We start from the raw sequence: 26,318 nt of genomic DNA, 5'->3' as shown, positions 1-26,318 counted from the left end.
TGCCGCTGCTACCGCTTTTCCCGTGCGACGAGGCACTCCTCCGAGTCCTTGAAAATCATGCGATAGCACTCACTCTTCTCGCTTCTGCAAACAAGCCATTCCCGTACATAATTCGTAATGTTGGCTCACCTTTGAGCGGCGAACGGAATTTTTTTCTGAGTAACCGACGATCTACTGATCTACTATGTCCAAAATTGTCTTTTTAAAGTATAGTCGCCTATCTGGCCATGTTTGCTTAATTATTACCGTTTCGTAACTTCAATTTCTAGGTACACATTATAAAAAAAAACCTACGGCGTATGTCGATATCACATTCAATTATTTTGACGTTTACGTTGTTATTACTCAGTTATACTAAATCATAACAGAATATAAATTCGATATTGGCTATTAATTTTGTACTGATCATTATAACTTTTTCTAAGATGGTATTTCGTTCTGCAGAAATTGCATTATATATATATATATATATATATATACTGTACGGTCATTTATTTTCTTAGAGATACACGCAAAGAACAATATAAGTGAATAATATTTGATAATATACAATACTATATATACTTATTTAATACAATATACTTGTTTAATGAAGTTTTAATAGTTTATGATTGTATAAACACTACTTGCTCGTACATTTTTGCATTTTATAGAAATCATTGACATAATAAATACAATAATACATGCAATAATGTAAATAAACATAAAACAATCCAATAATACAAACAAATACTATTTTTACACGCGATGTTTAATTTTTATAATATAAGCAAGAGTGAGTAATAGTATCCAGTATATTGTTAAATAAATAATTGAATAACATCAGAATGATATATAAATTTAACTGATACTACAGATTTTAGATATTACGAGTTTAAACGATAATTTATGACCATTTAAAAATATTTTAAGTAATTCTCTGTCCTCGTTTTCGTAGAAATCTTTATTATTAACGATTGTATTAACTTGATAGAAGCATTATTTTTAGTTTCACAAAGTAATTTAAGAATCTCTAATCATTACTGGTTATATTAAAATATGGTTTTATACGCTTGATGTTTCAAATTGAAAATTGCAATACTTATTTCTTAATGTATAACAACTTTGTATTATAATAATAGCATCTTTAACAATCATGAGTTGTAAATATTTAATTATTGTTTAATATTTTATTATTTAACTTTTTATTGATTATTTATTGACCCGATATAAAATATAATATTAAAAAAAAAAAAAAACAATAGACTTTAATCGGGGTTTCTTAAAATAATAATTTATATTTAGAGTAACGCATAGTAGAAAGTTTATATCTATTTTATTAATTATAAATTATATCTCGTAGAAGCATTTATGGGCAAATAATATTGCACTATCAGTACCCTTTTATCTTATCATAATCTTATAATAACTGTAGATTTTATTAAATAATAGTATTACCATTAAAAATTATGATCAGTGATGGAAACACGGATTTTAAGTTGGAATGTCTTAATATTCTCGTATGGTTTTATATTTATTTTATTACGTAGAAAATAATTGTAACTGAGGTAAATAATGAATATTACTTCCTTAATTAAATAATTATCTTATGCCTGTATACAAATAGTGATTTTTTTTTTTTTACGAGGATTTACGTTTGTGGCAGCTAGCAATATTCAATAATAATAAAATGGTTAAAATCTGCATTATAATTTGAAATTTTATGTAAAGAAAGAGAAAGGAACAGAATATGAGACGACAACTGCGTGACATTTTTATTTAAAGAAAATTTTACGAAAGAATCCATCGCGACCTTAGGTGTTCAGAGTTCATTGCCAGACTTAAGCTCGGAATTAATTTTTATTTCTACATTTCCGTATAAACGTGAATCAATTTGAAGATGATTGGTAAATCCGTGGATGTAGCTAAAATCCATTAAGTATGAGCATAAATTCATCGTATTAATTATAACTGAATAATATGGCTTTTCTAAAACATATATCTTAACTAATAACGATCCGCATATTTCTCGTATAAATTTACATAAAAATTTATAGGTTAAGACATTTTCAGTATAGTTATTCTAGGTATAAATGCAATAGTTTGAATATTTATAATTTATAAAAAGTTGAAACTTATAATATTATAAGATTAGACTTGACGTGTAATTTTTCAACACACTTAAAGTATCTTTTTTTTTTTTTTTTTTTGTTCCGTTAATACCTGCAAAGTAAGAAATCGATATTTCTTAATTGCAAAAATTATTAATATTTATTGTTAATGTTTTTGTGTAATTATTTTTATTTAACAATGATTGGTTATGTTTATAAATTGGTTAGCAATGTTTATAAATATTTGAATTCTATTTGAATTCATAAATCTTGACATGCTTGGAAAGCATATTATAAATAAATATGTTCGATGCTTAGATTTCATAAATATTATATATTGAATTGAATATTTTCTGTATATTAGTAGTATAATTTATAAATTTCTTTATTAAATGAAAAGGAAGATTTTACATTTAATTTTAAAACAATTTAAAATGGTTTTTTCATATTTTACTTTCAGAATTAAAAAAAAAAAAAACTTGTAGATTTCTCTAAGACCTATCTAGTAATGAGAATTTAATCAGTTTTTAATGATTAAATAATTGGCATTTTTTTTTCTTGAATGTGTCTAAAATACAGCAAAGTGGTATTTTATTTATTATATGTATGTGGAAGTAACAAAAACTGAACAGGTGAGAATAATTTTCTAATCCTTTTCATAAATAATTTTAAAAAATTGAAATATATAAATAGAAAGTTTACATTATTAAATAAATTTGTATATTTTTTAGTTGAATTTTGTTTCTAAATATAAAGAAAATTATGTTTATCAAGTGAAAAATAGTGATGTTAGAATATATATGAAATATTGGAAAGTGTTTGACGACGATAAACATTAGTAGACAATAGAAACAAAAAAAGTTAAATATATTCACTCGGGTTAGCTATTGTAAAATAGGGACTTATACAATAGTGTTAGTAATTGACGATAAATTGTAATTGTTTGGCTTAGATCGATACAATATTTACATAAATAGAAAAAGGGAATGGATATTACCAGAAGAAAGGCCATTTATGAATTCTTGTAATATAAATTATAACAAAATGTTTCTAAAAATTTGAAGATATAATTTATCTTGCAAGTTGTGTAGTAATTGCTTTATAAATGAAAGTAAAATACTTTTCGCCGTATTATGTCTCTCAGATAAAATAACATATCCATAATTTCACTTAAATATGTACCAACACATAATAATTCAGCAATTTTATAACAGTCGAGTACGTACCTTGATATATGAAATTTAATATTTCATCTTGAGAGAAAACCTTTTTTCCTCATCCCCTTTTCGGGTGTAATTTTCTGCGTGACATGTTGCCCTCGCTGGAATCCAATTTGACTCAAAGCTCGGAGATGAAGAAGGTCGATGCAATTAAAAAGCCAAGAATAAGGAAAAGGTGTAAGAAAAAGCGAGAGGGAAAGGTAGTTGAAGGAGAGAGGGAGAGAGAACCGGCGAAACGTGAAACGGAGCAATACAGCACTCACACCGGTCAACCCGGACAGACTCGCCAAGGCACTGCTGCAACGCTCCCGACAGCTATACCTAACGAGTGAAAATACTCGTGCTCCCAACACCGCGGAAGGTGGAGTGCGAAAGAGAGAGAGAGAGAGAGAGAGAGAGAGAGAGAGAGGCGCATACGTACAGATACACAGGCTGATAGACAGCCAGCAGTAGACGCTCGAAACCTTATCCTTTCGTAGCTAACTTCACGCGAGCACCAACGGGCCACGCACGCGAGAAAGAGAGAGTAAATGCATCGCCACGTTTTGTTCTCCAGGTCCGCCATCGGCTACATGCTCGACTGCGTGATTTCTTTCTACGCTATTGTTCTCGTCATTGCTAAACTTGCCGCTGTTACTCTTCTTCATGGGTTTCCGAAACTATCGATACGAGCATCTTGTACACTTAACCTTGTTAACTTCGATATGAAATATCGTGTTAGATGGTGCAATCCTCTTGTTAATCCTTTTGCAAGTCCTAGGAGGACTACCTTCGAGGTTATATCGTTCAGCTGGCTCATTAAATTAAATGCGCTGTTCATAATTGAAAGTATCCGTATAGTAATATAGGCGAAAGTCTTCATTATCATTATTGTTATTTTCATTATTATTATAATCGTCATTATTATTTCATTAAAAAGGCATTTTTATTTTATTTGCTCTTCAAAACTGTTAATTTTGAAAGAGAAAATAGCAGTTATTTGTACAGTAAGGCACTCAAATAAATTTTTAATAGTATTTTAGTGTTTGGCTTCATTTAATTTAATTATCAAATAAATTTCTTACAAAATTTACAGAATTTTTTTGTTAAAAAGTTACAAAATTTGTAATTCAGATCTGGTAATTTTAACATTTCAAAAACATTGGTTTCTAATGATATTTTAATTGATGGTTCGTAGTCTTGTATTTTAGTTTGGATAGATAATTTATATCAATCGTATTACGTTATGTTTACAATTACCGGTATTCCAACAAACATTTATTTTATGTAATAGTATTAAATATATTTTTAACATATCCCTATATATATATGTATATATATATATATATATACATATATAACAATGCATAATGCCTACAGCATACTATTGCTACAGTATTGTTGTTTTTGTTTTTTTTTTCTCTTCAAATTGTTGTATTATTGTATTATTTTATTAAAGAGAATATATTATTTAATTGTGATTCGTCTTTTAATCAGAGTATATATTTTTTGTTAATATATAACAATTATTAAATAACAATCGAATACTTTGAGGTTATGCTATAATATTAAAGTATATCCACTTTTAATTGTACCTTAAATCGTCAAAATAGATTTGCTCAAATGGGCAAAAAAGTTATTTCAAATGCTATTAAAATAAACGAGATTCAGAGTTATAGATATTATTCTTTATTTATTATATTATTATTGGCTCAAGCATTTTTACAATGAATTACTATTCAATTTATTTTAACAATATTTTTTAAGTATATATCGATTTATTTAATTTTGCAAGCGCTTTTTTCTTAAAATGATTTGAAATGTCAAACATTTTTCAACCTTAATTTTACTAAATACTTATATCCATAATATATGAAATATTTTATTTGTTCAACATAAGGTAAAAAAAAAATTATATATATATATTATAAGTACATCTAGCGATATTAACGTTATTAAAAAAAAAGGACACACCGTACGTTATAATAATAAACTCTTACTTAAATATTTTAAGAACATTTGTGAAAAAGATTAGAAAAAATATTGTTCATTATTCGTGGATTTTTTTGTAAACCGATAAGTTCGGTTTTATTTTAGTTTTCATTTAAGAAACTCGTAGAGAACGTTTTTCAACTCACATTCACCTACATTCTAATCACGTGAAATTTGTAATTTGACTTCATACAATAATACATTTGTAGTTCTAACGTCGAGTCATTTATTTTTGTGATATTATATTCTATTAATTCTTTAAAGTGAAATTAATTCTTTTGTAAATACACACACTAATGCTTACGCTTGTACGATGATTTTTTAATGCTATTTACATTTTATTATAAAATGTCTTTAAATATTTATCTCTATGCGTTTAGAGGCAATAGTTTTAAATTTGATGATACTGTTATTGCTATTAAAATTTTTATGGCTGAAAATTATTTGGTATTAAAAACATTAATGATTTATGTCTATTCTAATATTTAGTAATAATATGGAGGATATTTAAAAAGTTATTAATCATGACAAAATATAGTAAAGACTGATATTTCGTTAAATGAATATTTCTGAATATATAATTGTTTATTATGATTTCGTATAAGTAATTAAAAATCAATCTCTGTATTATTCAGCTCTTAATTAACTTGAAGAATTTATATGTAAAGATAATCAGTTCCGTATAAGATTAAAATACTCAAGTGGAATAGTATGCAGATTTGGTTCACTGGATCCGAATGCATTTATTGGATGTCATAGACCTACTTTCTACTTAATTAAATTAATTTTATACAGTTTTCCTGCTATTGAAGTGACAAATTCTAGTTTTTGTTAATACAGTCATTTTTTTTTTTTTTGTTTTTATACAAAGTCATTAGTCATTTTTTACCAATATAATTGAAATGTAATTGTCGGTAAAATATGAATGATGTTTTATATTCTTCACGTCCAATACATAACTTTCGCCTTGAGTATAAAGTGGTTCTTTTTTTATCTAAATAAAATTAAGTGACTTCAAGGTCATATCTTTGCAAGGCCATTTGCCATTATTCGAAAATTTCGTGTGCCTGGTTGCGCATTACGCAGGATGAGTTTTCGGAGGCGGAAAACTTTCGAACTTTCACCCGAAAGTCACGCGTCATCCTCCTCATGATTTCCGATGCCCGGCACCACATGTCCCCGTGCGCGATTATGTTTTTTTGATTTTTGATCCGCCCGTTATTGTCGACGTTTGCAAACTGGCCGGTCAATCAGTGAAAGTCTAGTTTTCACTTTATTATCTGCGGCTCTATCGCAGATGCCTGCAGAACAATCATTTGTAAACGAGCTCGCGAAGGACGTTTGAAAATTCCAAGAAAGATTTTTCAAACACCATTTGGAGTGGTTCCATTCCACTGGAGACCTTCGCTTTATCATATATAAAAATTAATATTAGGAAACGAATTGGAAGATGCATCTTAAAGAGCTCAATCACTTTTGTTAACACAAAAACACATTTTTATTAAAATAAAAACATAAAAACTGTATGGTAAATGTAAAATGTAAGATTTTTTAAGAATGATAAAATTTAATTATGCATATTCATTGGACTCTACCAAATAACTAATACAAAATGTCAAACAAAATGTAAAATAGTTATCTTTGAACATTGGAATTATCATTACTGTAATAGTGATAATTCAGGATTTAGAAGTTTCGTTTCGAGTAATATTTTAATTCGTTTAAAATATACATTTTTTTCTTAAGTAATTTAAACGATTCAAATGATCTTGTTTTTTAAATTTTTTACTTGATAATAAATCTATTTTATTTTTTAATGTATTTCAATGTATTTATATGAATATTGTTTGAGAAAAAAAAAACGAGCGTAAAGATTTTATAAAAATTATTCAATTTTTTTTAAATTTTACTTACATATATTATGACTGGCGAGTAAAGTTCTATAAAAATGTAGAGAATTAATATGAATAAAAAAAATATTAAAACATTCTTTATGTTAATTTGTTTTTTTTTTTTTTTTTTTTTAATTTCTTAATCGTATTCATGTTTCAAATGTACTATTTAATTTATTGAAAATATAAAATAAATATAAAATTATTAGCGATAAATTATTAAAAGTTGATTGAAAATATAAGATATTTCGTTGTAACAATGATATACATTTTTGTTAAAGCGTGTAAATACGTAATAAATACATAATCAAATTCAGGAAAAGAAAACTTATGTAATTTTGAAACAAAATTTAAAAAACATCTTAAATATACTATAACATTCTAGTGATAAAAATCTTGGAATGTATGATATCATTATATAAGTCAAAGTAATAAATAGTACAATTATCCTTGATCAATTTACGTGTAAATATATATATATATATATATATATATAGTGTGTGTGTGTGTGTGTGTGAGAGAGAGAGAGAGAGAGAGAGAGAGAGAGAGAGAAAGAGAGAAAAAAGTAGTCTTTAAGAATATCTTTCTTTTGGAAAGACTATTTTGAAATGAAATTAAGTATGTTAATATCGTAATATAAATATTTATATAAATGAACAGTAACAATTTATTGAAAGTAAAGTCGTTGTAGCTTCAATTCATGAAGTAATGCAGATAATTGAAAAGTGAAAATTTTATGTTATATTAGAAACTTGAATATTTTGTTGTATTCTATTACGTAGGTTGGTAAAGTAAAGGTTACAAAGCAATGTTATTTTATTTGACAGAATATTATAAATCCTTGAGTATTTTTCACATTTTGCTCATATTCCATGGGTTGCATAGTCTTTTACGATATTGATGGCTTGACTTGATGTAGTAGTATAAATCATTTAACAAACAAGTTACAAAATAAATAATATTAGTATTTTAAAAGCATTATTCTGATATATGTACATAAAGAATTGGTAATAATAGTCGTCCATTTATTCAAATAAAATACAAGTAAATACTTATATAAATTAATAAAACAATATTAAAATTAATTTATTTCACTACAAACTAAATGTCTTATAAAGTTTAGAAAGAAAATTTTCCTTTTTCACTTTGTAATTTATATCCTAATTTCATTATGTTTATTAATAATAAATAGCTCGCAGACGAGAAATAAGTTTTAAGTAACATGTGAATTTAATATAAAATTATCCATAATTTAATACCCATAAAGTAAGGGAGTTTATAAAATTGAAGATCGTAAACGTAGCAAAGTACTCCCGAAGTGCCAGACTATTAAGCCGTAACGCTTATTAAGAATAACTGATTTTATTAAAAACAAAAGCTGCTATTACATATTGTACTAATCGTTGTTTGACTTGAATTTTAATTCTAATCCAATTTCGTAACAATCTGAATTGCAATTATAGAGTAAAAATGTGATAAATTTTGTAATGTAAGGGCGTGAAAATAAGCATAATCGAATGATAAATTTCTTTAATAATGAATGTAATTTTATTAGAAAATCTATCGTCCAAGTAATAAACCTGGAGCAATGAAAGCGAGGAACGTTCGTAAGCATTAGAGGAGCGTTTGAAAAAACAAAGCCCATTATTTAGCTCCATTCCCATAGTTAGCGCCAGGAGTAATATAATCTCGCGTTACGTGTGCATTAAAGGAACGCGTAATTCATGGTAATCGGCATCCGCGATCGGCTCTCACATAGTGGCTTCCCATAATAATGACGGAGACCCGCGAATGTTCGCGATATAATGAACTTAACGAGGCGGTAGCTGCGCCTGCTTCCCTCTGCGCACCTAACAAGGTCATTACACCCCGGGCCGATCGTCACTTTCTCCCGGCTACCGAGTGTACACAATGCGATCGTGCACGATACATCTTCTCCCCGCTCGACGATTCCCGTCAATTAGATCGGTCGATGGCTAGCTCCAGCTGTGCCCCTCGTCGTCATCGTCGTCGTCAACCACGGCCAGCGACGACCTTGACTCGTCCCACCGAGCTAGCGATCAATCTTCCGGACGCGGGGTCGCCGTAGAAAGTCCATCGGGCTCGAGGATCCAGGTCGCCGGTCTAAGATGACTTACTTGCGGTCTTGTCGATCTTTTCTGCGATAGCTTCGCGCTTGCCAGCCTAACTGTTTAAGTGGCAACGATATACCAATATTGCTTTGGCTGTCGTAGAATCCGCTACTGCGGCTGTACGCTTCACGGCAAATTACGCAAAATTTTAAATGAACGGAAGGCTCAGTGATTATACGTTACGCGATCGCATAAGGGACGACCGAAATTTTTTTATTTTTATTCGATATTGCCAATATTACTTGACTCTGAATTTTTATTACTCGGCCTGCTCGTTAAACAATATTATTGTCTCTCTAGTTTTATTCTTGCATCTCATGCGAAACAATATGTTAAAATGAGCATTAATATATAATTAAAAAAAAAAAAAAAAAAGAAAATGAAACAACAAACAATAGTTTCATGCTCTTTTGTTAAAATAATTTTCATACAAATGATAGTTTCAAATTAATAGTTGAATTAAATTTATTTACAATACTAATGAAGAAGACTTATTACTTAATGTAGAATTTTTCATTGTAATGAAAAGGAGATAAACAAAATTCAAAATTAAATGTTAATTGTACGATATATTTTGTTCCTATGAAATCCCATGATTTCCGAGTAAATGAAAATGTTCTGTAAACAATGGCTGTATAAGTTTTAAAATAAAATACACACCACTAGTGAGTAGATGCAACTTTGAAAATTCAGACATTGTTTCACGTCTCCGAATACATTTCTTTATATAGCGTGTCCAAAATAATAATTAAATATTTAAAAATTTGAAAGCATTTCTCTTCATTCGCATACAAGAGGCGACGCGCCTGCCTACTTCATAGACATTTGTTAAGATCCGGCTTCGTCAAAACTAATGTCAGTAAAAATAAATCGATCATTATTCTTGCTTCGTTTATATTTATATTACAAATAAAAGCAAAAATATATTTCAATTTATTTAAATTATAATCAGATTATGTTATGACAAATAATTATTAGTAATTGAACGAAATACCGATATTATCGAGCGAATTTCATCTGCCTTTTATTATTATTTCTTTATTTAATAATTTCGATATTTTATCGGAATACACTACGCGCTGTTTAATTTTTCCTAATTGATTGTAAAGAAAAATTTGAAGGTAATCAATGAACGATAATGATAAAAAACATAAATTCGTTCTTTCTTATTATTAATACATTCTCACATAAGGAATTGCATTTATGTATTTTTAATTAATATATATTTATAAAGCTAAAGCAACAATGTTTTTCCGATTAATTATATTGAATTATTAATCAAGTTAAGAATTGCATAATTTCCTAGATTACATTTAATTTTATGAGAAATAGATTGTACACTATACATTTCAATGTCATCTTACGTAATTGTCATTTATTTTAGGATTATCATTTATATTAATAATTATAAAATGGATAAGTATAAGAAAATGCAATTAAACAATATCTTTCGATGTTAGTAAACATTGGACATTGAATTGTTATCCTATGGGCAACAAGTTTATAAATATTACCGATCAACATTCACCTTCGGAGAAATAATTCCTAGTTTCACTTCCAGATTGCGCCTCTTGAAAACAATTCATTAATACAATTCTTTTATATATTTCATTTAAAACTCTACCAAATATATCTTTTAAAAAATAGAGTATTAGTTAGAAAGAAAAAAAAATATATGTTGTATAACTTAGTGTTTATAAATAAGATTATTAATTAATAATATTAATAAATTATAATAGTATTGTAAATATATACAAGCATATATACAATTTATTTCGTATAATTTAAATCTTATTATCTTAATGTTTACATATAATTTTGTTATAAGAAACTTGATATATATTAAATTTTTTTATATTATGAGTGTACATACTAGCATATATACATTAATACAATTACTTTATAAAAAAGTATAATTTATTTAAAAAATTATTAATTAACATAAATATAGCATTATTTATATTTAAAATATTTACACGCGCGGAATTTAATGGGTACTTTTTTTAAATAATGGCAAATAAACTTGAAAGAAGAGATAAAATTAAAACTAATATCGTAATATTACAATGAAATAGTTCTAAAGGCAGCTAGGAAATTACTACATTTCGCGTAAATATTTTAGGACAATTTGATGATTTTCATAAATAATAATAAATATGACGATCATTCATTAATATTAATACATTATTTGATCTAACATTACATATATATCTATATATTTGTGTATATTTGAAAATTATTTTATGTTAATTTCATTTTTAATTCAATTATTCAAAATTCGTTGAAATTTGTAGCTTTAATAAATATTTATCGACATATATGTAATATATAAGCAATGATTTTGATTAAAATATGTCGAATATATATGTCATTAAATTATTTTATCTGAGTAGTAATTCATTAGTTTGATAGCAATAAATCGTATTACATTATAATTTAAATAAAATCAATAAATTTGCAATTTGTATTAATATACTTATTAAAGTATTTATTATGAATTCATATTAATTAAGAATATATATTCATTAAAATAATTACTAATGATGACTACTTCATTGTTTTATAACTATTTATCGTTTTTATTATCAATTCGTATTAAATAACAATATATAGTCATTAAATTGATTACTAATAATGTTTAATTTATGAATCAATAGATCTGTGATATTTCTTTAATATAACTCTAAAGAGGATTTATGAAAGATTCTCAACTTTCTTTCGCTATTTATTAAGAATTTAAAAAATCGCCAGAGTCGAATGTTATTATCTTAAATAGAAAGCATATTTGATGAAACGTAACGATCTTTAAAATCAAATACTCCTTCATAGATTCACATTTAAAAAGGATTTACTCTTTAAAAAGGATGCATAATAATTTTTAAGATTTCACACTGGTTTTATTGGATGTACAGTTAGATAGTAAATATGAAATATATAAAATTTTACTAATTTTACCAGTGTCATTAGTTTTATTGTACTAGTTTCAGACTGAAAAATTTAATTGAAAATATTTACAAATGCTCACAAACAAGTAATAGATATTTTATTTTGTATTTTATTTTTTAGTAAACATTAGTCTGAAAAATAATAAATTAAATTATTTTTAGAATTTTAATTTATAAGTAAAATCTTAGTCGTTATATTATATGATGAATTATATAGAAAACAATTAGTGTAGAATAAAATAATTATTATAGAAAATACTTAGTTAGACAATGAAAAATGATAATAAAAGTAAACCAAATTATTTTTGGTAAAATTGGCAAAATCAATTTTAAGAAAATAGTTATTGTACCATAGTAATTTGTAAATAATCGTACATAAAAGTATCTTTAACTATTATTAGAAATTATTACATTCTTCAAATTTTTTGCAAGATTCATTCATTTCGAGAACTACACGATACTTAGTACGCAGCATGAACATAAAAAGTAATTTTATTTCAATTCATTAATTACTTAAAACTATATTATTCGTAGTTATACATTAAAAAGTATTAATTTATAATCAAAGTATGAAGTTTTTATTATTTATAAGATATTGTTCACTCTAATACTTTTATTTAATGAAGCTTAAAAATTCTATCCGTTATTTCCTCTATTTAAAAATTTGTATTTAAAACTTAATTTCTTACTTAAAAAATATGACTTATGATTACTTTATTACTTATGTAATAATGTCGGAGGGATTTGAGCAGAATTGGATTTCAAAATTTAAATATTAGAAGTGATCATAGAATGTTTTTATGAAATCTCGTTTGTACTTAAAATTCAAATTTAATCTAAACTTTCCTTATTTGACAATGTATTTTTAAAAATTTACATTATCATAAGGTTAATTAGTTTTAAAGGCAAATATTGTAACAGACTTTTTTTACAGTATATAATTTATCTTAATTTTCAAACTAATTCATTCCAAAGTTGTGAAATTAAAATTTAAAATGTAAAAATAAGAATTTTATTCCATTCAATGGCGGGGGGGGGAATTAACGGATTTATGAAAGGGAGATTCAGTTACACCTACTATTTACGCAACATGCACGCCTCTTCTCTTTTATTTATCTTTGCATTTGTGTCAATAGCCTTGATAATAAAATTATTTCAATTTATTTCAAATTTATTGTATAGTATGCGAGTTTATATTTCACTTCATTGCATATTTATAACATTTTATAGTTCCCGATCTAATGACTAATAATAAATTATTTTTCATTATTAAGAGTACGATTTCAGTATATAAAATTACCTATATCATTGTTCTTCATTATACTCGTCATTCTTTATTCGAACGAATTATTTTTTAATTATTTAATTATTGGCTTATTATTATTATTATTAATCGTAAAAATGAAATTTCCAGGACATTGTAAGACTATTATTATCAAGTAAAATCTCAATATTATACACGACACTATATTGGGAGTGGAGTTCTTAAATAAAAAATAATGCATTTTAACTGCCTATGACCATTTACTTGTTAAATCTCACCTTTAGACAAAGTGAAGTTAATATCTTGCACGTCATTCAAGTATTTTTTTCATTATGTGACTAATATACAGGACTTTTAATATATTGAGTGAGCTAGGAATAGCGTAGTATTCAAGCTTTTGACGGGCATTCATTTCGGTTATCTTTTTCACCTTTAAGTAGCAAGAATTTTTTTATTTTACAAAGTATCCGCCTGTTTGTGTCGCTATTTGACGTTCCAGCACGTAAGTAGAGGCAAGTCTCACTCATATCTCGACAATATTTCTCGATGATGTCACAGATGGCGTTGCACAACAAGCGACAGGTGAAATTAACTTTCATCCGATATGAATAGATAGATACCTATCGTTCCATCTCGGACATTCTTACGAGCATACTAGACTTTTTACAAAATTGTGGTTATATGTAATATTATTAATAATGCTGTGTTTTATTAATTATATGTAATATTATTAATAATGCTGTGTTTTTTTAAAAAAAAAAAAAAAAAAAAAAAAAAAAAAATGGAAGAAGCAATATCAGCGCGACAGGTGTATTTTATTTTATAACACTATGAAGGAGTTTATAAAGCATAAAAAGTTTTCATCCATAAATATTTAATTTACAAACGATTAATTTTTTATACATAAATGAATAATTTAAAGATACAGCGGATAATAAACATTTTGTAATAAATTGTATAAGCTAATGAAATAATAAAACTATTAATTACAATACAAATCCTCAAGTATAAATTATTTAATCAATACAACTGCTCTTATCGTATGAGTTGAATTCTGTTTATACACAGATTCTGGAGGAATCATATTTTTTTTTATTTACCAGATATTAATTAATGATTAGGTAATATAACATTTCAAATGGATAATTTATTTATAAACATGCGTATCGACGAAGACTTATAAGCTTGCGTGGCTCATTAAAGCTATGGTAGATTAACATTTTATTTTTTTTTATATTATTTCGTGAAACCTTCTGTTCTTATTTGACAATAGCACAAACTGTATATTTTATTATTGAATTCATTTCCATCGATATAATACACAAATATTACACTATATCTTGGAGAAAACATCCGTGTACCATGTTTCTTTTCTACTGAAAATTTAAGAAAGTATAAAATCCTATCATATCAATATATTAAAAATGACAGTGACATAAGCTTATAAATTTAAGTCTAATATAACTTGAAATATCTTCGATTTTGTTGTCCAGTAATTTTACATTTAATTATCGTCTATTTCTTATATCACATACGAATACGAGTTTATTCATTTTTCGCTGTGATTTGGCATCGTTCATATTTAAAAACAAAAAAAAAATAGGATCTTTTTCGCGCATTACGTACAATTTAATTTTAATTAATTAGTAATAGAATTTTAACTTAATACTGCATTTTATAATTATATATCTTAGTTTAAAATATTTACAATCACTAGCATAATACATTTTTGTTCGTTGAAAAATCTTAATAACTAAAATACGTCATCGAACACTTATTGACAAATGGCACTAAATAGAAATGCATTATATATTTGAAAAATAATATTCACTAAAGGCTAAATAATCCTTTGTGTTCAACGCACTCGATACGAATTCAATGCCTTTTATCGATAATTTTGAAATAACACTATAGCAAGTGCATTCACAAAGACAGTTGAAAAGTCATTCTGTCGAAAGTGAGGCTGCTTGCGCAGACAGTAGGACACGTATGTAGTAGTCAACCAAAAGTCTGGTAACTTTTACTTATTGGCTAAAAACTCTAATGTTAATTAGCTAAAGTGTTGCTGCTCTAGTTCCGCATATTTTAACTTGCCTGTGATAATTACCTTTCGTATATTTTCATTTTACGACTCCTGCTCCCCCTCCCCTCCCCTCCCCTCTCCTTCATTCAGAGCCGTGAATCGAGTTTCACTAAAATCCATCAAGATGTCGGTCTTTTTAAACGTCTCAATGTTTATTATATTTTTCATATAAAAATTCATAATATAAATTACTATTAAAGGCTCCGTATTAATGATTACACATAATTAAAATACGTGGAACGAATGAAAAAAGTTCGCCTGTCTAATTATGATAAACTTAAATATGTAATAATGTAAAAAGTAAAACGTTTATAGCAGCCGAGAATTTTAAAAGACATGTGCCGCATTAAGGGAAATATTAATTTTAATTTCTTTGAGAACATTTAAACTTTCATAATTATTTATAATTCCTTGATAATGTCAATGATAATTTGTAAACGGTATTTTAAATGTATTTGGACACTCCCAAGTCCGAATTTAAGCATAGGTTCATAAAATTATTCAGGTTACTTAAGAAAGCGCCTTTTTATTTTATTTTATTATGTTCATCGTTAAAATCGTGTAAGAGCGCACTTTTCTAATTTGTTACGAAAAAATATTATAAAAATGAACAGAAAAAAAAAAAAAAAAAAAAAAAGAAAATAGAAAAAAAATAACACCAATAAAAAAATTCCTAAATAAATTGTCAAAAAAACTGTTCAATTCCAAACTTAAATGGCGAACTTTGTGCGTCCGATTTTTAAATAAGTCAATGCACTGCATCAAATCATTAGTTATTAAGGTAAAATAATTGGTGCTATGAATATATCAAAAAACATAAGTCACCAATAAAATTATTGTATTCATATCGATTAAATTGGAAAAGGGTATTTGATGGGGGGGGAAAAAAAAAAAAAAAAAAAAAAGAAAAGAAAAATAGAATTCATCACGCGACAGTCGAACGATCGTTACGGACGACATTATCTACTCACTAAGCGTGCTAATTATAATAAATTAGAAAACAAATGATTGTAAAGTTTCGATGTCGGGTATGTTTCAAATATGTTATTAATCTCTAAAATGAGTAGTTAACGCACCGAGGCCAATTATTCGCGCATTCATTATTAATTGAATATCCGATTGATAATAAATACCCTGGCCACTCATCGTTATCAATTATAATCAACGAGTAAATATTCAGTTATGTTCTCCAATGCAAGTGAACCCTGACTCACGAATTGATAACCAATCAATCCGAGGAGCTTACTTTCAAGAAGAAACTCAGTATTTCATTCCACGAACGAGCGCGCCGTTTAATCTATAATAAATATAATAATTTTAACGTTTGCTAATGCTAATACGAACTTGCGACTGACAAGTGAAACGGGGAACAGAGTATTCGTAGGGCGAAAAGCGGATAAAACCTAATTTATCTAGAATACTTGACAGTCAGGTTGTTAAATGAGAGCGGCGACACGGGATCGCAGGCGTCATCATGCGGCGACGGAGAAGTTGCCGCTCCCATAAGTCCGTCTCTTTCTCCTCATCCACTGCTGCTTGATCATGTCCGAGCCCTTCTCGGCAATCATCATTACGGGCGCGTTGATATTGCCGTTGGTAATGGTCGGCATGATGGATGCGTCGATGACTCTTAGGCCCTTGACTCCGTAGACTCGCAGCTGCGGATCGACGACTGCCATGGGGTCGGTCGCCGGTCCCATCTTCGCGGTGCAGCTCATGTGGTATATGGTCATGGTGTATTGCCTAATGGCGCAGTTCCAGTACTCGTCCGTAAATAGGGGAAGGTGCTTGCAATTGGGCAGGGGCTTCCCATGGAACCGGGCGCCGAATCTCCTCATGCTCGACGTCTGCCCGAAGGCAATGGCCGCCTTGACGCCTTCACGCATCACGTTCACGTCGTGCGGATGGGTCAGGTAGTTATGGTACATAAGCGGATAGTGGAGGGGATTGCTCGATCTGAGCTTGATGAAGCCGCGGGACATTGGCCGTAGCATCATGGGGAAGACGCCGAAGACGTCGCGGTTGTTTATCTCGCTGAAGACCTCGTTGTAGAAGGCGTCACTGAGCCCGTGGGCATTTTTCACGTGGGTGCCGCCGTCCGAGTTGGTGGATGAGCTCGTTATCATGAACTCGATGTCTGGCCAGTCGTCGCTCGCGTTAGCATATTTCGTCGAAATGAAACCGACTGCCTCGAGGCCGACGCTCGACGTCAATGGCCCATCCTCCGTTATGGCGTATCTTAGATTACGAAGAATTATCGTTAGTTTTTGGTGCCGTTGCCGAAGACTTTTACAACGGCGATCGTTTATTTACGATATTCGTACTTCAGTTTTGTAAATCGTATTAAAATTCTCATATAATTAATAGCTCTGCCACGATTCGTATGTGCGAGGATTTTTATGGATAGTAATACGCGCCCTCGGCCACTCAATCACGCGTCGATAAAAATCAATGGCATATACTTGCAATAATAATAATAATAATAATAATAATAATAATAATAATAATAATAATAATAACAACAACAATCGCAGCAATAACAACCACAACAACAACAACAACAACAATCGCAGCAGCAACAACAACAACAACAACAACAATAATAATAATAAGCGGCTGGACTAATATATAATCTTGTTGAGAGGCTTAGAAGCGTAAGGTTAGTAGCGCGCATCTTTGACTGGATGTCAATTTGTTTGAAAAGTTATGTTCAAAATACGACAGGATAAATTCATTCAATTGCCGTTGAACATTTTTATTAGACACTGATGTTTCAAAAATTATTCTTTAATTTAGCGTAGCCCGAGCAAACGCGACCTCCGAGAATTATGAATGGTAAGCGAGTTTGTTTCGGCTTCATCGAATTCAATAGGATAATTTATTATTCGACGCAAGTTAGGTAGCGCCGACAAGGACACTTTGGTTCAGGTTCGTCGAGGCAGTAAGTTGAATTACCTGAGCGCCGAATTAATGTTGACCAATCGATTCATCACGATGCTTATTGGCTGATCGATGAGGAAAACCAATCCACCCACGGCAATGTGATCCTGAAGATTCTGGCCGACGCCCGGCGAGTTGTAAAGGACGGGCACACCGACCTCCTGCAGATGTTCCTTGGGCCCAATTCCGGAAAGCATGAGCAATTGGGGCGAGTTGATGGCGCCCGCCGACAGTATGACTTCCTTGCGGGCGTAGACGACTTGGCGTTTGCCCTCGCGTATGAACTCGACCCCGTAGGCGCGTTTCGTTGCCGGGTCGATGAGGACGCGGGTAACGTGGGTCCAGAGGGCCAGATGAAAGTTCGGGCGCAATCTGATGGGTCTGATGAAGGCCTTGGCGGCGCTGCAGCGGGTCGCGCGCCTCATCGTGTACTGGTAAAAGGCAAAGCCGGTTTGCTGGGCTCCGTTCACGTCTAGAATGTCATAGCCCATCTCCTGGCCGGCTTCGAGGAAAGCGACCCCCAGAGGCGTATTGTAGGGGGCGTCCTGAATCGTGAGGTAGCCACCTATACGCGTTCGTACAAATATTGCTGTTTAGATTTAGACTCGACGTGATTGATTTACCGGTGGAAAAGAGAGCGAGTGGTGCGAGGATAGCGACTTTATATATAGAACTATTGACATTTATTAGCGAGCAGTTTTACACTTTTTACTCCTTATGCGAGTGATCAATTATGAAAGTGATTGATATAAATATAAATATAAATAAATATAAAGATTTATTATTAAATAAAATATAAATAGAAAAATTTATAAATTCAGTTGGAATATACGCATCTTTAAACGCGACATTGATCGTCGATGGAGAAAATTGTTTAAAAAACTTCAGAAATCGTATTACTATTATATATTCTACTCGCGCAATGTATTATTGGCTTATAATTTTCCAATCACCACATCTCTATGTTTGTTTGTTTTAAAATAACGATTATTGTCAATAGCAATCCTTGTGACTTAGTATAAATTGTGTAAAATATAGAATGTGAAGTATAGGAAACAAAAACTTTAGCATATTATTTAAATTGATTTGTTATTAATATTATGTCCATCGCACTATATATAAAATAATGTATATCTACATAATTTTACGAAAAATCTATTCTCAGTAGATATTATATTAATAGATAAATTAATAAGTAATGTCAATAATAATTATAATAACAATAATTATTGTAATAATAGATTTATTGGACTAGATAAAAGAATTTACAGAGCACGTGTAAGATAATGCAGGATTTCATGTAAAAGAAGACAAATATATTATTAATACTAGTACAATAAGAGCGCTTTCTACTTTAAGAAAAGTGTGATCTGAATGCGAGAATCGAACGGATTATAAATGAAAATTACGGCAAAACTTTTGCTAAATAAATCCTCAATAACCACTAATATTATAAAGAAAATTGCAATGCATTTTAGATAATAAAAAACTTAATATTTATTGACGAATGTTTCTTATTTTAATTTTATTTTTTTGTACCAATAATCGACATTTATTGAATATTTTTGATAAATATGAAAGAAAAAATATTTAATACGAATTGTAAATAATATAATAATGATTTGAAAATATATACATCGCTATATATAATTTAGACATAGTATCTACATATAAGGGTTATATTATTTTATAAAATAAATATAAATATAAAGTACTAATCATTCATTTCTACACATTGAATCATAAATTAAAAATTAATCCATCTGAATTTCTTCTCAACTTTTACTTTTTATCTAAAAGTTGATTTTTTAATTTTTCTTGTTGGAGCAATATATAATAATAATCATAATCAAAATCATAAAACATATTATTAGTAAGTAATTTAATAATTATATTAAAGTTCATTTTTCGGAAGCATTTTTAGTCGTAATTAAGATTAGAATAGATGTAGATAAAAATTCTCACATTTAACATATCAATTAGATAATTTTCTAGTAAAAATGTGTTATTTTTATACACATACAAGGTACGCATGCACGAAAACGCACCTGATTCAATGAAAATCCAACGTACCGTAAAATAAAATATATATAGTAATAGACGGATATAGTAAGCTAATATATTTCATAGCCGGTCCGTATAAAACCGGTTGACGTTTGCTTTTTTTTTTTTTTTTTTAATGACATAAATTGACCCAGTGAACGAGCGTTCGCGTTTCTTTTCGAATTGCGCGCAAAATTGCGAGATCTCACGTGAGTCGTGATTGCGTCAATAATGTGTTCTCCGGTACCGCGCTTACAAAATCAAGGCAACTATGAATTTTTGCTATTTTATGTATATAATGACGGAATAACGAAAATGTAAGCACATTCCATGAGAAGGAAAGTCGAACAATTTTACCAAAACCTGAGAGTATGATTTTTAATAATATTTCATAATGTTTAAAATTTAATTTTTATGTTAGCTAGAATATTTGGTTTCAATACTTTATTTTTTTTTTATATATCTGTGAGTCAATATTATTAGAGATGCTTATAATTTCAAGATTTATTGGTGAATATCAGTTAGAAATTGGGTTATATCGAATGATGATGTGTCGTAAAGATAATTTGAACGATTAATATATCAATAATAGCACAATGTAGCTTTAATTGCCGTCTAATTTGAATATGTTCTATTATGACTTTGCCTTATATAAAAAATTAATTGTATCATATTGTAGAATTTTTATTTAAAACATAATTGTAAATAAACATTGAAATAGATTTTTGATATAATTCATCTGCTCAAAGTATTTCGAAATTTTCATATAGTATACCATTTTTATTATACTAAGTAATTCATCCGAGTAATTAAAAACTTTTAATTTTACAGCTTATTCAGCTATTTTTAGAATTTCTAGAAACTTAGTATAAAACTTATATTAGATTAGAATGGATAATAATAAATGAATCAAGAATTTGAATTGAATTGAACTAAAACAAAATCGTATAAAAGAAATTTTCTTTTATTACTTGACGTTCTCGCATTAAAGAGAAATTTACCTAATTGAAAGCTTGGCATTTACATTATATATAAATACTTTGTTATTAAATTTTATTATTTAGCTATTTAATTTTCAAATTTTCCTATTAATACCTACATATGTAATGTAGGAAGTGTATGTTGATGATTTTTACATCAACATACATTATCTTTTACAAATTTCTTAAACTACTTCTTAGACTAAAAGTCTTAAAGATTCTCGATTTTCTAATGCTTTAAAGCTACTAACGAAAAGCTATAAGTATTAATAAATTATTAATAAGCAATATGTAAACATATTTGAGCAGGTACATATAAAATTATAGTCAACATTATATTATTTTTATACAATTTAATTATTACTGATGCAAATTTTTATTATAAAAAATGATATAAATTTGTATGTAATTAATTATAAAAAATGATTTCTTGAAATTTTATTTAATAATATATTTTCAAAAATATAAATTCCAATGTTAGAGATACATTATCTAAAAAAATTCCATCCAAGTTTAATATGATACCTAATGATTTATTAAATATTTTTGCAACCCAATGATAATATAGCGTCCATATAGGACAATAAAAATCCTTTATTATAAGATTTTTAATGCTTTTAACTACTTTATTCATTAAATTAATTGAAACTGCAGTAAGTAAAATTCTTTTTTGTAAGCATATCATTCTATTACACGGTCCAAATAATGCCCAATTTTAGGAAATATCATAATGAATTTGAATGTAGATAAGGAGTTCCGAAGCAAAAAAAAAAAAAAAAATTAATTATAAAATCATCTATTATGTATTTAAAGTTTTCAACTTCAGAAAAAATTAAGCAGTATTTTAATTCAAACATGTATACAACAAGTATATGTATGGAAATTCTTAAGTATATAACAACTTAATAATTAAACAAAGTTAAATTAATACAATGTTATTTATAATAAAAATACATTGTTAACTATATTATTTCTTATTAATATGTATTGTATTTTTTGTCCGTATATTAAGATAAAGACAGGCAACTATTATATCATTGCATGCGATAAATTGAAATGAATATTGTTTATCATTAATTCACAAAAGAGTGTAGTTTGATTTATAAAAACTGTAAACCTAAATTTCAGTTTACCAAATTATAATATTTTTATTAGAGAAAAAAATTTTTTCAAAATTGTTCATCTATTTGTAAAATATGTAATTTAATAATGAATTTATTCGAAGTATCAAAGTAATATTACTATGATAAAAAATTTATATATAAATAAATATTTACTAGCTTATTAACCATAAACATATATTTAAAAATAATGTTAACTATTAAGGAATTATTGTTAGATAAAACATAATTTTTTAACGAATCTTAGAGTATTATATATAATATTTTAATTCTGTTGGAAATCAATTAATTTTACTACAGTTTAATGAAACGGCGTTGGATTTTCAATGAAAATGAAAATTAATGAACTATTTCATTTTTAAAATTATTGACGATGAAATGAATTATTACTGCTTGCATCACTTGCATTAATTTCTTATTGTCTATAAATTATCATAGTAAAAACTTCTTTTGCATTTAAATTTAAATTCAATTAATCATTTAATTTATATCCCTTAATTATGTTAGAAGAGGAGTGTAATCTCTGTTTGAGAAATTAAAAAAATAGATTTCTTTTAGATGCATAGAAATAAAAATTATTTTATTAAACATAGAAATATTTAATTTGATTTTAAATAATTATTTAAACAAGTGTCGTAATCGCTTAATAGTTACTGTATCGTGATTGGCATACACAATTTTTTTTTCTTTCTTTCTTTTTTTTTTTTTTTTAAGTATATAAGCGATGCTATAATTGCAGACCCGATAACGCAGTTTACGGAACTACGGGATACGTCACTCGAGTCTTCATTTATTCATGAAGACGACACTAAACTATGAAATTGTGTCGCAAGCTTGAAAGTCAAAAACTCGCACGATCGCTTAATTTCTCCAACTTTCTATTGGTGCCGCTTCCCGCGAAAAACGATAAATCACTGAGTTACTCCACGACTTTACACAAATGTACATAATGCGAACTTCATTATATTTGTATCTCACAATATATTGGTTATAGTTTTTATATTTTTATCATAACATTGGATAAAATTGATACAAATACACACAAAGTATTACGATGATTAGCCATTAAAAATGCGACCTATTTTAGGTTGTCTATTAATTGTTACTCGCTACGTCTTTTCAATGGCTGCTTATATTGGTAAGTTTAATGAAAGAATATAAATAGATGTTGTTGCAGCATTTTTACTACACAAAAAATTTTATAATTTATACGAAGATGATTATACGATAATTAATTATTACTAGTAATTAATTTAATGGCAACTTACATATGAACTTTGTTATTTTTCCTATAAAGTTCATAATAACTCTTGATATTCATTAGTTTTTATTAGTGTTTAGCCTATATTAATAACTATTTGGTAATAAGATCAATGAATCTATTATTAAATTGTTATTATAATGTTATTTTTAAGTAAATTATTGTTGTTTTTTTCTGTACGTAATATTAGAATTCTCGTTAATAAATTATAAAGGAAATAATTACCAGTTTGATGATAGATTTTATCCTTTGCTAAGTAGGGATTTCTTTGATCCTCGGACTTTTTGAAGTAGTAAAGAATGTCTCTGTAGCCCCAACCGGGATTTCCGAAACTTTCCCATTGATCAAAGTCACGGCGATTACCTCGAATGTAAAGCATCGTATTTAAAACACTTGAGCCACCAATTACCTAAATAATAAAAGAAATCGGTTAAAAAGTTACAGTTATTATTATTTAATCACGTGATTTATATATATATATATATATATATATCGGCTCTTTCATTTCATTGATAATGTTAAATTAAAAGAAATTCTGTATAATATATGCGTTGCACAGAAAATTTAGTTTTATATTTCGTATATGATTTAATTGTATTTAAATACCTTAAGCATATATTGGGTTATATATTTTTTTATATATTTTGCAATTAATTTCGATCATTAATATTTTAAAGTTGTTTTGTTATTGGATATCACGGGATTAAACTTACTAAAGCTATAAAAATAATATAAGTTACCCTAAATTAATTTCATAATGCTTATCGTCTGTGGCTGTACACGTACATAATAATGTCATTTTCACATGCATCTGTAATCAATATTATTGATACTTTCTATTCTTATTTTAATAATAATGTTCAAATAATAGTTTACTTTGTTTATAATAAGTAAATTATTTGTCAAGATTAACATTTTCCACTACATATTGTGTACATTCTAAGTTTTGTCTATCTAATGAACAAATTTACTATATAGTAAATAATATATGACCGTTTATTGTAAATATATTATAAGCAATGCAAATATTATAAACATTAATTTTGTTAATAAAGTAAAACGTCTTTGAAAACAAAAATTATAATTAGAATATATTATTTTATCATAACTAGTTGGATTGTTCTTTGTTTTTAACGATTAAAGAACATCTTATTTTATCTCATTTGTATTTAACAGAAAGAACTCGTAAGAACTTAATAAAGTCAATACTTAAGCCAAGTGTCCGAACTCTTATTGAGACGGTTAATTTGATTCAAGGATCTTGACTTTGATTGTTTGTATTCATAAAAGCTAAATATCTCGAAATACATTGAAAATTTTAACTAATATTGCAATCATTTTTTTTTAACTTCGTAACGCAGTAGTATAAATAATTATATATAATACCATAAAACATTTTATTTGTATGAAAATCACAATATATATGTATTAAAAAAAAAAAAAAAAAAAAAAAAAAAAAAAAAGAATAACCTGTGTAGACATTTGGTGTAAAAATAACTTATTTAAATTATGAGTGCAAAAATTTAGCACTTAAAATTAAATCAAAGCTTTAAGCATTTGTTACTTTCCTTAATATACAATAAATAGTTATAAGGACCAATTGAAGCCTTAAGATTTTTACGAGATAAAAACGGTATTTAAAAATTCACTATTTGAACGTAATATATCAAATATAATGCAATAGACTGATTAATCTGTCTAATTAGCCAATTAGCACATGTATTTTAGACTCTGAAATTCCAGAAAAATTTCAATTTATTTAGCATTTGATATAATCAGTCTAACTAACGGATATTAATGAACAGCGTTTGCTCGCAAAGAGCAGTGGCTCTTCAGATTTTATTTGCCAGTACTCAGATCGAAAAATATTGTTTGAAATGTAAAAAAATAACAAGCCAGAGAAAGGAGCGGATATACATGTACGCGCTTGTGTACACACAAATTTTACTTTCACTCTGACCCGGTTTTACGTAGCTTTACTCTACACATGCGATTCGAAACGAGCGCCGATGCGCACTTGACACTTGCGGCTTACCTTCACGTACGCAAGTACGAGCTTTGCTAAGCCCGCGATTGCAATTACGCGTGCATCGCTCAGTCCGGCAAAACCGGCTATTTTATATTGTTCGTATTTGCACAGTGAAACTGCATTCTCCCGGCTTGAATCTCCGATTCCCCATTCTTTTTCATTTTACTAGCATTGCAGAAAAAATGTTCGTATTTTTCATAATGCCTGTGCGTAACTTTATCATACACATTTTTTAAGATTACATTAATTCAATTACTTTTTAATTCAATTGCAATTTTTTTGTATTTCCTAATATTTTTTTTTACTCGGCGGAAGATCAATTTGTAAATTCGAAATTGCGACACTAG

At 27.9% G+C, this 26,318-nt stretch overlaps 2 protein-coding genes across 2 annotated transcripts in view; one reads left to right on the top strand and one right to left on the bottom strand.

Moving 5' to 3' along the window:
* Flo2 (flotillin-2) overlaps positions 1-26,318 on the top strand; it is a 185,060-nt gene that overhangs the window by 62,777 nt on the left and 95,965 nt on the right. The gene's annotated exons all lie outside the window — the stretch shown is intronic.
* Positions 17,067-24,345, bottom strand: LOC105365365 (glucose dehydrogenase [FAD, quinone]). The gene is made up of 3 exons (XM_011503508.1): positions 24,168-24,345; positions 18,553-19,102; positions 17,067-17,835 (listed from the first exon to the last, which is right to left on the bottom strand). Exons 1-3 carry the CDS (start codon positions 24,319-24,321, stop codon positions 17,070-17,072), a joined length of 1,470 nt encoding a protein of 489 aa, XP_011501810.1. The 5' UTR covers positions 24,322-24,345; the 3' UTR covers positions 17,067-17,069.

Source organism: Ceratosolen solmsi, unplaced genomic scaffold (assembly GCF_000503995.2).
Source record: "Ceratosolen solmsi marchali unplaced genomic scaffold, CerSol_1.0 scaffold33, whole genome shotgun sequence".
NCBI classification, from domain to species: domain Eukaryota; kingdom Metazoa; phylum Arthropoda; class Insecta; order Hymenoptera; family Agaonidae; genus Ceratosolen; species Ceratosolen solmsi.
The sequence above is the reverse complement of the archived record's forward strand: the minus strand, read 5'-3'. Positions and strand labels throughout refer to the sequence as shown.